The following is a 13,543-nucleotide window of genomic DNA, read 5'->3' on the forward strand; positions in this document are numbered from 1 at the left end:
GGAAGGGTAGATGATGGACTTACTGGGTTCCTGAGTCATTTTTATTTCTTTCTTTGTCAGACTCCATGCTTTTTGGATTTTCTAGAGTGATCATGTATTTCTTTAGAAATCAGAGAAAGAATTGATGTTATTAAAAAACAGAAACCAGATCCCAGACTCATCAGTCTCTTTCAGAAACCATTAACCCTTGTAAATTTCTTCCTCTTTTCTGCAGGGGGACTTGATCTCATCCTCATGCCAGGTCTTGGGTTTGATAAGCATGGCAACCGGTTGGGGAGGGGCAAGGGCTACTATGACACCTACCTGAAGCGCTGTCTGCAGCACCAGGAAGTGAAGCCCTACACCCTGGCCTTGGCTTTCAAAGAACAAATTTGCGTCCAGGTCCCAGTGGACGAAAATGACATGAAGGTGGATGAAGTCCTTTATGAAGACTCTTCAGCATCTTAAGTCCTGATGACTGCAGCCAAATAATCAGTGTTTTGTATGGAAAATGTGTATTTTCCGTTGTCAAAAATTAGTTGAAATTGCTCTCTAATGTGAATATGGACTGCATTGTTTTTAATATAATTATAAAATACCTAACATAAAACTATCTTTAAAAATCAATAGAAGTGTAAATAGTAGAACATTAATTAAAATGGAGGCAATCACTATATGATTTTCAGGTTAACTTCCTGATATTAACGTGACAAGTTGATCTTTCTGTTTAGAAATTTAAGTTAAATATTTATGAAGAACTGGGCTCTAACTCGGAGTGTGAGAGAAGGTAAACTTATCGGATTTGGACACTATTTCATTAAGTCCTGTCATATGCCTGTTCAGTCTCTGGCAAGTGTGTGAAGACTCAGCAATTAATAATTGATTTGTTGGTGTTTGCTTTGCGTACATAGTTCCCCAAGAATGTTATACCACTTCATCATGACTTCGTTTACTCACCCTGAAATTTTCTGTCTGACACTTTATAGCTTTTGGTGGTTAATTGACTGAAATGTTTTTATGATTTAAATACTTTAATTCCAGTGTTTGGTTCCCATCTCTGCTGTTCTGTATGTCAGTTACTTATGAGTTTGAGATCTGCTTTCCTGTAAGTTAGAAATTATTTTTGTTTATTTGTGGTTTCTGCTTTGGAAATGAAATCTGCTTTGGGCTGAAAGTTGGCAGATGGCATCACAGCTAGAGAGTGGTAATTTTGTGGGGGAAGATTTAGTTATAACCAGATATGCAGGAGTCTTCCTCGATGCTGCTCTCTCGCTCAAACCCCATGTCTAGCCTGTCACCAGGTCCTGTTGATTTTTACCTCTGAAAAACCTCTTACCTCTGTTCTCTCCTCTCCGTCTTCCTGTCATTCCTTTTACCCAGGATCTTAGCATTTCTAAGCTGAACTGGGCAAGAGCCTCATCCCTGGCTTCCCTGCCCTCAGTCTGGACCTCTCCAATTAACTTCTCAAACTACAGTCAAAGTGGTCTTATAAAACATGAAGCTGATTGTAAAGCACCCTGATTGGACTCTTTCAGTAGCTGTTCAGAGCCTCCTGGGTAATGGCGACATGCCTTCTCTTGTGTAAAGTCCCTTAAGCGAGGTCTGCCATCTGTCTTTTTCTGGCCTCTTCTCTCCCCACTCCCGTATTCTTCTGCACCACTTATACAAACGTACGCATAGTTTCTTGAGCATTGCGGGCTGCTTCTGCTCTTTGCACCTTGTAAGCATGCTTTTTCCTCTGGTTGCAGTGCCGTCTCCTCTCTTGTTCATCTGGAAAACTCCTGTTTATCCTTCAAGACTCCGCTCCAGTGCCGTGTCTTCTGTAAAGTCTTCCTCTCCGTTGCCAAGCAGAGTCAGTGTTCCTTCACTTGTTTGAATAGCCCTGGCCATTGTCCTCTTTGTTATATGGTCCTGCATATCAGTTATTGATTATCATGTCTGTCGCCTTCACCAGACTGTGAGCTCCCAAAGAGCAGGGATAATTTTTATATTTCTAACGCTTAGTAGACACCAAGACATAGAGTGGGTGTTTGAAATTTTTTTTGAATGAGTTAATTGAATACATTCAGAAGTGTTTCTTTGAAGCACAAATCCAAATTCTTTGGATAATAGCATATGATTTGATGTTTTATGCACAAAAGCAAAAACACTTAAAAAATGTCACTTGTGCTAAAATTAAACTTTCACAATATAATATGAGCAGTGAGAAATGGCAGGGAAACAGGATGTCTGCAAGTTATAAAATTGTATGACTGTACAGGTTAGAAATGTTGTGAAGGGTTACTTCAACCATAAGGTTAAGGTGAACGTTGGTATAGCTGGCATGACTCTTGGTCTGAAATGGTTAAACAGGAGAATTCCTGAGCTGCTGCAGGTTGGGAAACTGAAGCACCATTGACATCTATCTGTTATTTTACCAAAGGAGAGCATTTAAAAATCACTCCCCAGCTCCTCAAGTGCAGACAGAATACAGTGGACTGGCAAGAAGACCCAGGGTGCTGAGACTGAAGAAAGTCAGAGGGCTACAAGGTCTCTCACCTGGAAAGAAGGCCATTTCCTAATGACCAGTAGTGAGCAGTGGTCATTGTGCAGAGGGTATTGGAAAAGGAGATAAAGCCCTAATGATGCAGGTGATGATGATACTGTAACTCTAATTGGGTCATAAGCAGAGGCTGAGGACAAGGCCTTGACCCCAGGAAGCGAGCCAGCATCATGAGGGTCTCAAGTGAGGGGATTATTCAGGTAGACGAGAAATGGCAACTAGATCTGAACAGAAACAATTCTTAGTATTGGGAAATTGGAAATATATCGGAGCCCCAAGATATGTCAATGATTGCTGCCTATTCTAAAGAACTGTGTAGAAAGTAAACTATGTGAAGTTCTAGTCCTTCTAACAGATATCAATAAGAACAGTGCACATTTAATCACAAAGTCCTACTCGGAGATCAATAAATATGTCTAGGCATGGGTGGCTTCATGTAGAAGCTCAGTTCCTGGTCCCTGTTCTTTTTTCTTTCAGAGATCATTGAGATTGAGTTAATCACATTGCAATTTATTCATATGTTTACCTGCTTATTTCTTCCACTTGGCTGTGACCTCCTCAAAGGCAAAGTCTCTGCCAAATTTATGGTTTACTCCGTTATCTACCAGAGTCCCTAGAACAAAATAAATAGCCACTAAGTTCTTAATGAAGGAATGAACCAGTGTGCTTGTTGCCCTGTGTTTTGCACTTGCTGGTTTATATGTTGGTTGCTATTTGCTGATGAGATTCTGTGTCCTTTCAGCATTGTCTCAGGATTGGATTATTCTAGAATAGGTGTTCCATTACTGCAGTTGCATTGCCTTCCTTGGCCAGTCCGTATGTGTGTGTTGCATTATCTGTGCTACCTGGCCTTGTTGATGCTTTCCTTCTTTGCATCTTTGTGGTCATCTTCCCGCCTTTGCCCAGGCAGTCACAGTCTCTCTGCCCTTTAAGGGAAGTCTCTAATCCCTGTGAGCACCCATCCCAAATAGATGTTTGTTTATATCTTTAAAAGTAAGTAAATTTCTTTCTAAATAATAATATCTTATACACATTTGAAAACATACACAAAAAGGAAAAGGATGAGGTAATTGAAACAATGTATTTTCTTTTCTTTTTTTGAGTTAGACCAACAGTTTTATTGAAAGATGAGAACAGAGCCACTTCCCCCGAGCATCCTGGCAGCGTTGGCCTCAGGTACAGGACATTATGTATCCTGCAGCCCTAGAGAGCCAGAATATGTTTTCTATAATTTATAATCTACTTAATTTTCAAAGGAGAAAGCAATGTGATGGAGATTTTTTAAAATGTATTGTTTTTGAAAACCTTGCTTTAACCTCTTTTGAATGATTCAAAAGTCTGATTCTAATTTAAGTTTATTTCAATATTTGCTTTTAAGGGCTTATAATTATAGCTGAAAAAGCTACCTTCTAGAGATAAGCAGATCCAAATGAAAGCAGTACTACATTTACTAAAGTTTTCAATTCTATCTACCAATTTTGTAAAGTTTTTAAAATTGAAATCAGGCTAGTAAATATCCATTTTCTTGATGTGAATCATTCATTCTTGCACATTAATCAGAAGATGTTACACAGTTACTTTGTTAACAAATGGGTTCAAACCTTATTAAACTCCTTGAAAGAGAAACCAAGTTAGAAAAATTCTGCTTTCAAGTATTTTAGTTGTGCAGATATGGAAGTGTTTATAGGTGTCCTGCATAGTTTTTGGCAGCATAATCATATAGTGATGAAAACATTTCCAAATAACCATTTTCAGTCTGCTCTCTGCACATCACAAGTCTCTTTCTGAAAGAAGTTCCTTTCTGTCTTACTGAGGAAACATGACTTTTACCCTAAAGATACAAATTAAGTATATTTGTTTTTGGAAATACTTGCTTAGGTAGCAATTTGCTGGTGGCTATTTATAATCTCAGAAAGGTCAGAAAATTTGGGACACTCACCTTTGTGTGAAAAATATGTGCAAAACTCACCTTTAAACTTAATGGCTTTTTAAAAAGTGTTTTATCTTGACATAATCAGAGAAATTTTGGTGGATCAAAATGTTTCTCATGGATACATCCTATCATATTATAAAATACTGTAAATATTCTTCTATATCTTAAGGGTTTTAATTTTTTAAAGTTCAGTGCTACCCTCAGCATGTGGTGCATTTCTTGTCTGTAAATTATGTAACGATATTATTGCTGAGTCCTTTAGCATGGAATCCACCCTCCTCCTCCTTTTAAAAAATTCCAGTCAATTTCCATTCCATTAGGGGTTAGAATTAAATAGTTTGTCCAAAAACAACTTTTTTTTAAAGTCAATTAATTTTGAAGTATATATCTCCTCCACTACTTTAATATCTCTAATATCTTTCTTGTTGTAGTGATACTGTAAACTGGAACATGTTGGAAACATCTGTCCTTTTATCCAAACTCCTACCCTGAAAAATTTATTCCTGTACTTATTTCTTGAGATTTTTGTCAGTGTTTTCTACGTGTTATCTGGTGGTACTTCCTCACCAAAAAGATGCATCACATTTTTTTCCCTAAATTGTTTCACAAGTATATCATGCATATTTCCATGGCAGGAAGAATAAATGTTTTCTGAATGGTATACTGCTTTTGGTTTTTTGCTATTAAAGACTTATAAGCATTTATGATTATATTTAGTAAAATTTAAGATATATTAGAGTTAGTATTTTATGATATTAAATATTACTGATAACATTATGGAGGTTTGTCTTCATCTTCTGGATCTGTAGCTTCTGCTGATTGTGAAGGCTTCACACTTTTCATTGTGCATGTGAAGAGCAAGATTCATCATTAATCATGGTGAGCACATATCCCTACTTCAAAATATTTTTGTGATAACTTCAAATTTTTTATGCTCGTTCTTGGCAAATCTTACTGTATTTTCCTTGTTGTATGGCTGATGAATAGCTGTTACCAGGAACAAAAGTATCAGCTATTGTTGCTCACTTGTGCTTGTATTATTAGAATTATCTTTGCTTGGCTGTTTCTTTGCAAGAATCTTTTTAAGCCACTTATCCATTTTGGGGGGTTGGTTTAGTAAAAACTACATAGTATAATAGGTAAATCCATGTGCCTCGAAATGTATAAAAACCACAGTACGTCTCAATATGCTGAAAGCAGCTAAACACACTCTCCCACATTATCCAACAGCTATTTTGCCCCAGCACAGGTTCGTACTGACCTGTCATGGGACCTTCTGATGTGCAGATGGAGTAAGGGGCGGTGTCAATCTTTATTTTAACTTTTAGCAAGACTTAATTTCTTATCTTTTAAAGATAAAAAGTAAATATAAATAGAGAGTTTAGTTTCTTCTTCCCAAACCCCAGTGTATCACCTTGCCTTCTCCCTGGGGTGTGTTACCTGTTTGGAAACCACTGCTCTAAGGACTTGTAGTCCTAGCTGGATGGGTAGAGGGTTAGGTTCACTGGTCCCTTCACTAAGAGACTGTGCCTGAGCTGCAGGGCCACTGACTTCATCAACACCTCCCTCCTTTGGCTCCTACAGACCATGTATATGTGTCCAGCCTCTTGCTGGTGCTGGCCTCCCTGTGGTCCCTTCATCTTTCTGGTCGCCCGTGTCCCAACCAGTCTCTAGTTTCCTAGTCTTATGCCTGAGTGCTCTGGTTGGGTCTGTTATGTTGCCCACAATATTTGAATAGAAGGAATAACTTCTTTATGTAGCTTAAAGAACCCTATCACCTAGGAAATAACAGATCCCTCTCTTTTAGCACTTTTCCTTTCAGATTTCCTCTAGCTAACCAGGATCCACCCTTTAGGTACATCAAAGTATTTCTGGGCTACATGAAAGACTAGAAAAACTTTCTAAATCTCCCATTTCTCCTCTTTGTATTTTATCCCTCTTCCTACCACCAGTTGTAGCTGTTTTTCGTTTTGATATTTGTGGCTTGTTGTGACAACAGACCACATGAATACCAATGAACAAGACATCTGAAGGAAAATCCATTGTGTTTCATTGTTTTGATTGTCATGTGTCCTGTGAATATCTTGTTTGTACTTTTAATCTTTAAATGATATATTTTAAAAGTATACTTTCAAAGCAAACAGCTGTTTCAATGGCGAGTCAGATCCCAAAGATTTCACTACTGTAAATGGTGAACATTTCGTTTATCGCTGAGAGAGAATATCTTCAGGATTGACATGCAAAAAATGTTTGTTATTTCCTCCCAAGGTTAGAGATAAAGAATACTATATTATTCTGAAGATCTGGGTTGGGATACTTGTGGATGTTGATGCTATAGAATAGATACATTGCTGTAAGTCCTAAATTTTTCTTATTCCTCCAATCTTAGGATAAGATAAGATAGCAAGTGCTACTCCCTGTAATTATACTTAATATAAGAACCAAAGGACCATGGAGATGAGTTATCTGTGTGGCCATCTTCTGTAGACCATCTGCTATACTTCTTTGCATTATTGTCATAAACTGTTACTTATGTCACTTGCTTGCATAACAGCTTTTGATGGTTCTGTGTTGCCCGAAGAATAAGGTGCAAACCCTTAGCTTCCATATAGGACCCTTTCCAACTTGGCTACAACCTCCCTTTATATTTCTGTTTCTTTCTCTCAAGACACACACACACACACACACACACTCCTCTTATTCCTTCCAGACCAATAATGCTATTTCTATCAGAATTCAGTATTCTAGGGAAGAACTAGATTATACAATTCAGTGTTAGAATTAGTCTATAACTAGAGAGGTGGGTTAATAGATTAGTGGGTGGTTCAGGAATAGGAGATCTTAATGAGGCACTAAAATGTTCTAGAAAGTGAGTATCAACATACAGATCACCTGGGGATCTTTTTAGAATGCAGATTCTGATTCTAGATTCTGATTCTGGTCTAGAGTGGGACCTGACAATTCTGCATTTCTAACAAAATTCCAGGTGATGATGCTGCTGATGCTGTTGCTTTGCTGCGCACTTTGAGTAGCAACATTCTAAGCTATGTTGTCCAATGTGATAGCCCTAGTCTCATGTGACTATTTAAATTTAAATTGATTAAAATTAAATAAAATCTAAAATTCACCTGCTTGGTCACAATAGTTAACACTTTAAGTGCTTGCTGAATTGGATAGCCCAGAGGTAAAACATTTCCGTTATCACAGAAAGTTCTCTTGGAAAGCACTGTTTCCTAGAGCACTATTTTTCAAGCTGTTTCTATGGACCACCTACTAAATCAGACTCTCTGGGGGTAGGGAACTGGAAATTTGCATTTTAAACAAATACCCCAGAGGGTTCTTATGCATGCTAAAGTTATAGGAACACTTCTATAGGGATCTAAAATCTGACATACAGAAATAAAGCTAATATGGGAATATGCAAATATCAGAGACAGACATGGGGCAGTTCAGCTTAAATTGGAATTCCCTTCTTGCCAGCCATTAAAATCATATCCAGTTGTCTGCAGGTGCAATAGGTTTCACCTGGTGGAGCTGACCTCTGATACCAAAACTACATAGGGTAGAAGAGGGATAGGCCCTTAAGCCAGCAGCATTCTGCAGGGATACAGCGAGTCCCAGATGTGTCCTCTGGGCCCATATGTTTTCTGGTTTACCAGGTGCTAACATCTGGTGAGGAACAGAGGCTGCATTCATTTTCAGTTATGAGTCTGAAACCTAGGTAAGAACAATCAGGAAATAGCACTATTCTTTTTCTTTAGATATTTTGGATCTCCCCTTCCTGTTCAGGAATATGTATTGGGCAGATTCTCTAGTTTTTTGGCCACCTTTCAGATATAAAAACTTCCATTTTCAAAAAGTTCAGTATCAATCTTACATCAAAATTTCACTCTGTCATCCAACTCTATGCTTGTTTCTTTCTTCCTTGCCCCCTTGTCTCCCAGGTTGGAATTGGGAAGAGGTCTTGGTGTATTTCACTTTCCTTGCCCCACATCCTTTCTTCTGGCAAATTCTATAATTAAGGAAGAGGGCAAAGCTGGCCTGAGTTGGTGCTGTAACGTGAGCATCAGTACCTTCTACGTGCCAAATGCCCAGACACTGGCTGTTTTTCATAGAGGTGCTTTGTGGGTTTTTTGAAAGAGCCTCTGCTGGGACTGTATGCACTTTATGACCCTCCAGCTGACCCCTGACAGCCTCTGCTCAGCTTTTGTCCTCCCGAATCATAGAGAAGGAAGGAAAATGATGCAGTATTCTCCATACCTACAAATTTCCTTACTTCAATCTCTTGTCTTTTCTAAAGCAGCCTGGAGATGAATGATGATGGTGGCTAGTTGAAGAACCATGTTGGGTATCTGTTGGTAAATCCTGCATGGATGCATGTGTTGGATACCTCCTGTGCTGCACCTACATCCTCTCAGACTACTCTTTTCCTCCAGCCATTGCTATGGCACACTGGCTGCATGCAGGTGAAGGCAACATCTCTCCTCATCTGCGAGACTTTCCACCCTGGAAGGTCATGTCTGGGTAAGACCCTTGCAAGAACCCTCTCAGTCATCTGGTGTGTTTGCAAACCTGGAAGTACGAGGGTATTAACACCCCAAGGGGCAGCGCTCGACCAGTTCAGATCAGGAGCCAATAGCTAGGTTCTCTCCTCTTTCAACCTTTGGGAAGACAATTCTGAGGTGTATTCTACATTGCTCCTCAGAGGATCACCAAGCTAGTAGCATTGAACCTCAGTGCCCATGGTTGTGATCAGCCCTATAATTTCCCCTTGGATTAGCTTTCCCTCCTCCATTTCCCTCTTCCCAGTCCTCCACTCCTGTTTCTTGGGTCGCTTCTTGAAGTACACTTTTCTGCATGCAATTCCTTGTCATAGGGTCTGCTTTTCAGGGGACCCATGCTAAATCATCATGTCTGTCACTTCTTTTTAGAATGTGGGGTATCTGTCATCTATTGTGCCTGCTTTGGTGACTGCAAAAACTCCAGACAAAAGGAGAAAGTTCCATTTAACATCCTTTTACACATGGTTATTGTAAATGGAATCTAAGAGGCACAGACTGATTGCCAAAGCAGTACTCCACAGTGGTTAGCATGGCATTCCTGTTGATATGAGTTCTTGTTCTTGTTCTGGTTTTTGAATGGGGGTGATGTATGGTGGACAAATAGACCTTGATTTAGATGTTGTTGAAGAAGGCTTTTCAAAAGCAGGGAGGTAAATCAAAGTCTGTTGTCTGAGATTACTTTGTGTCTGAGTATATCAGCTGTGGTTCTTTGCTTCAAGCAAAGACTGAACTTAAGAAAAAAACTATATTGGAAGCAGCAGTGGGTGCTGTGATGTGCCACCTGATCCCCCTTTTGGACTGAGGCATGTTTTCCTCCAGCTGCTAGGATGTTGGCTGCTGGTAGCTCAGAGCTGAGGCCCTCCCCTGGAATTGCCCTTGGCTGAAGGGAGTCATCTTTCCCAAGGTTACGGCCCTTTTTTGGTGGCAGCCTACACCCAATGCCTGGTCATTGTGGAGTTACAAAGGCCTGATCCCCTGGTTTCAAGGCAGGCCACCTCTGAAGGGCCATCCCAGCCACATCTCCCATGGGACTGGCTGAGACCTGTGTGCAATGCACAACTGCATTTCAGTTCCATTTCTCTCTCTGCCCATCCTGTTTATTTCCCTCCCCTAAAAGTATGTTCCTGAGAGCACACCTCAATAAACTTTCTGCACATGAATCTCTAGCTCACTGTTTCCTGGGGAACCTGACCTACCACAGAAGGATACTGGGAGTTCACAGAATTGAAGAAAGTAGTGAATATAGTCCCTTGGGAAGGACGGAAAACAGGGCAGCCCTGGGGATCTTAGTGTCAGAAACTTGTAAATCCTTTAGGGTGCTGCCAGGGCATCTCTGCTCAGTATTCAAATTCCTGGAAGGGAGCATCTGATGGGCTCATTTCAAGTCAGGAAGCAGGGCACTGTGATTCCAGCTCCAGCAGAACTACCTGGAGTAGTGGACAAAAAGGAGAAACAAAGATGTTTTCTGGATCATAGTATGTGAAGTTTTCTTGGAGGAAGAAATTGAATGTGCTGGCTGAGGACTGGAGCTCTAAGCAGAGGATGCTGTGGCTCACATTGCCACATTGCCAAAGAACAGGATGGCATCCACACCCTGGCGCAGAGGCAGTGGAAATAAAACCCTAGATATTTTCTCCAAGGCTCATCAGGATGCATAACTGGAGTGGAAAACTGGTTTGCTGATGGTTCTTGCTTGCTTTGTTTGCTTCATATAGGAGAATCAGTGTCCCTTCAGGTAGGTCGAGACTCAACAGAAGTTCGGCTAGTTTTGGTGGAAGGACCCTGTCTCTGGGGAATGAGTATGTAGCAGGCTTTGAAGGAGTACTTTCTGTGTACCAGGAGCCACCAAACGTTACCCTCCTCCTCCTCTTAGTTCAGAACCACCTGAGAGACAGACCCAGGGTTCAGATGGAGAGTGCGTCAAGTATCAGCTTTGTTAATAATGGGTTGGAGGTTGTGGCTCAGATGTACAGATGCCTAATGCTTGACTCCTGCATTAGATATACTCCTCCTCCAGCCAGTCATGAACACAACCAGCCAGACATGCGCAGGCCTCCCTGGCAGGAGCAGGAGCTCAGCCTGTGGCAGAGAGTACTTTTTCTAGGGGAGGTTCAGATCCAAAAGAAAGAAACCAAGGAAGGATGAATCTAGCATTCCCAGTTCCTTCTATAAAACTCACCAGTCAGTGAGGGGAGGAGGGGAAAGAGGACAGAAGTGTTGCTCTGGCTGAAGTCCTTCCACATGAGCACATGAACCCAGGGAAATGGAAGTGCCGAACAGCTACTTTCTGTATATTTACATATATTAGCATGTTCAGTTTTTTACAAGTCTATGAGGTATCACTATGCCCATTTCATTGAAAATGAAACTGAGGCCAAGGTCATATTCCAAGTAAGTAGTGACTCAGGATTTGAGTGAAGTCTTCTCTGATTTTAAAGCCCACGATCTTTTCACTGCCCTGCACCGCCATCTTGATTTAGAGTGCCAGAGAAGTCGAGCACTCCTGGCTCTCTTCCTGAAACCTCCCAGTGAGCTCTCCTGAGCCCACCAGCTCAGTTTGGGCCTGATTGCTTGAGTTCTCTCAAGTACCTGAGTCCACAAAGGCTTCAGTGGATGTGTGGCAGATTTGAAGAGGCTGTCACCTGGCCTAAGATGGGAAGGCTGGGGAGAGGGCTTCCTTCCTGTGGAGCTGGGTCTTGGTCTCCCCTTCAGGGACTATGCGTGGTTGTCAGGCCAGACTGTTATCATAAGGCCAAAGAGGCTACCGTAGTGGTTTCACCAGGCTTCCCACTGGGGAGCCCTGGGCCAGGTAAGGGCAGCCACTTTAGCTCAGCCCCTCTTGTCAGGTCTGCAGAAATCAGCTCCAACTAGGGACTGGGCCAGCTGGGCCTTCTCTGTCAGCTCAGGAAGGCTCTTTAGGTTTACTTCTCTCTGGTTACCCAAAACTCAGCCTGTCTTCAGCTAGCTACTCTGTTCTGTTGAACTCTGACCACTTCCCCCAAATCTGGATTTTCTCTTGGTTTCCTTATGAGCCTTTCCATCATCTACCAAGTGGTTAAATTTCTTGCTTTTCAGTCTCTCTGCAGATAGTCCAACCACTATACGCCCCCATTCCCTCTCCTTCTGTCTCTTCCCCTGCCTCTCCCTATGCCCTCCTCCATTTTCCCCCTTTGCTCTACTTCCCTTTCCTTCTCTCTATCCTTCTTTCTTTCTCTCCCTCCAACTCCTCTCCCCTGTTTCTCTCACCTTTCCCCTCTCTTCTTCCTCATGCCTCCTGCACTGTGAATCCCAGGGGGATAAGCCTATTTGCAAAGGAGGCGTCTCTGTCACATGATTGTGAGAGCCCCAGTAGAAAGCAGCACAATGGGAATGTTCTGCTAAGGGTCAAGGGACCATAAAGGATTTCTGAATACTCTAGAAAATCCTTGAGGATGCAGGGGTGAAGGTGGGTGTCAGCCCACCCACAGTGAGAGAGAAGCTGACAAAAGAAGAGAGGAAGGGTTCCATATTTCATTTTATTCGCTTGAAGTTTTGCCCAGAACTAGTCCTGCCTGTATTTTATCATCTGTAAAGGCCTTTATTTCTACCATCTAATCCATCAGTCTTTTTTTAAAGCTTAGATAATAGTTTTAAAAAATCCCATCAATATCAGCCACCAGGAGGGAAATTTCAGAAAATGAGATGATAAGATTTCCAAGTTTATTGAAAAACCTATAGATAACTGCATGGCTGTTCATGCTATTTTAGAAAACAAGTACAGCCAGGCGAGTCATTTAATAATGCGGGAATCGTCGGCTGTGTGGATGGTGGACAGTGAGGGCAAGCTCACCTTGGGCAGGCGGAAATGAACACTGCGGTACGCTGCAGGCTAGCAGCCCAGGGGCCTGCTGCAGACTGAGCCTCACAGCTCTCATGAGCCGCACCATGCACCCTGTAGACAAAGTGGCCAGGTTTTTCCAAGTACAGTAGAACCTAAACTCATCCCCTCCCATGTCAGCCACAGCCTGGAGCCCACCTTTTGGAGTAGTGATGGGCTTTCAAGGGCGTTTAATCCTCGCCAACATCCTAAGATAGGTATTATTATCCCTATTTTCCTGATGACAAAATTGATTACCACAGGAGGGAGGGAACTTTTATAAAACCACAGAATGGGGTGGCAGAGATAGGACTGTAACCCAGGTTTTCCAGTTCCTGGCCCTGTGCCACTTTTGCTCTATCAAGCTCCTCTACCATCAAAAACAGTCTAGAAGGGGAGATGTTAAAGAAGCCATCTTTCTGCCTGTGGGGTAAGTGTGTGTGAATTGGTGGCTGAGTGGGGACAGGGTAGTTAGGTAGAGGCCAAAGAAAATAGGAGTTACAGGTATAAACTCTAAAATCAAGCTTTGTGGCTTCAAATCCTGGCTCCCCCACTTATTAGCTTTGTGACCTTGTATAAGTTACTTAACTTCTCTGTGCCTCTTTATAAAAGGGGAATGATAATAATATCTACCCATAGACTTGTGGTAAATGTTAAAAGAAATAATGGAT

The 13,543-nt window shown here is 41.5% G+C and overlaps 1 protein-coding gene across 2 annotated transcripts in view; it reads left to right on the forward strand.

The window, feature by feature from the left end:
• MTHFS (methenyltetrahydrofolate synthetase) overlaps window positions 1–5,231 on the forward strand; it is a 47,668-nt gene extending 42,437 nt beyond the window's left edge. For both annotated transcript variants that reach the window (XM_014852361.3, XM_070497373.1), the window contains exon 3: window positions 215–5,231. In XM_014852361.3, coding sequence (XP_014707847.1) covers window positions 215–447 — 233 coding nt within the window. In that variant the 3' untranslated portion in view covers window positions 448–5,231. The remainder of the gene's footprint in view (window positions 1–214) is intronic.
• The last annotated feature ends 8,312 nt before the right edge of the window (window positions 5,232–13,543 follow it).

Source organism: Equus asinus, chromosome 2, assembly GCF_041296235.1.
Source record: "Equus asinus isolate D_3611 breed Donkey chromosome 2, EquAss-T2T_v2, whole genome shotgun sequence".
In the NCBI taxonomy this organism is placed as follows: domain Eukaryota; kingdom Metazoa; phylum Chordata; class Mammalia; order Perissodactyla; family Equidae; genus Equus; species Equus asinus.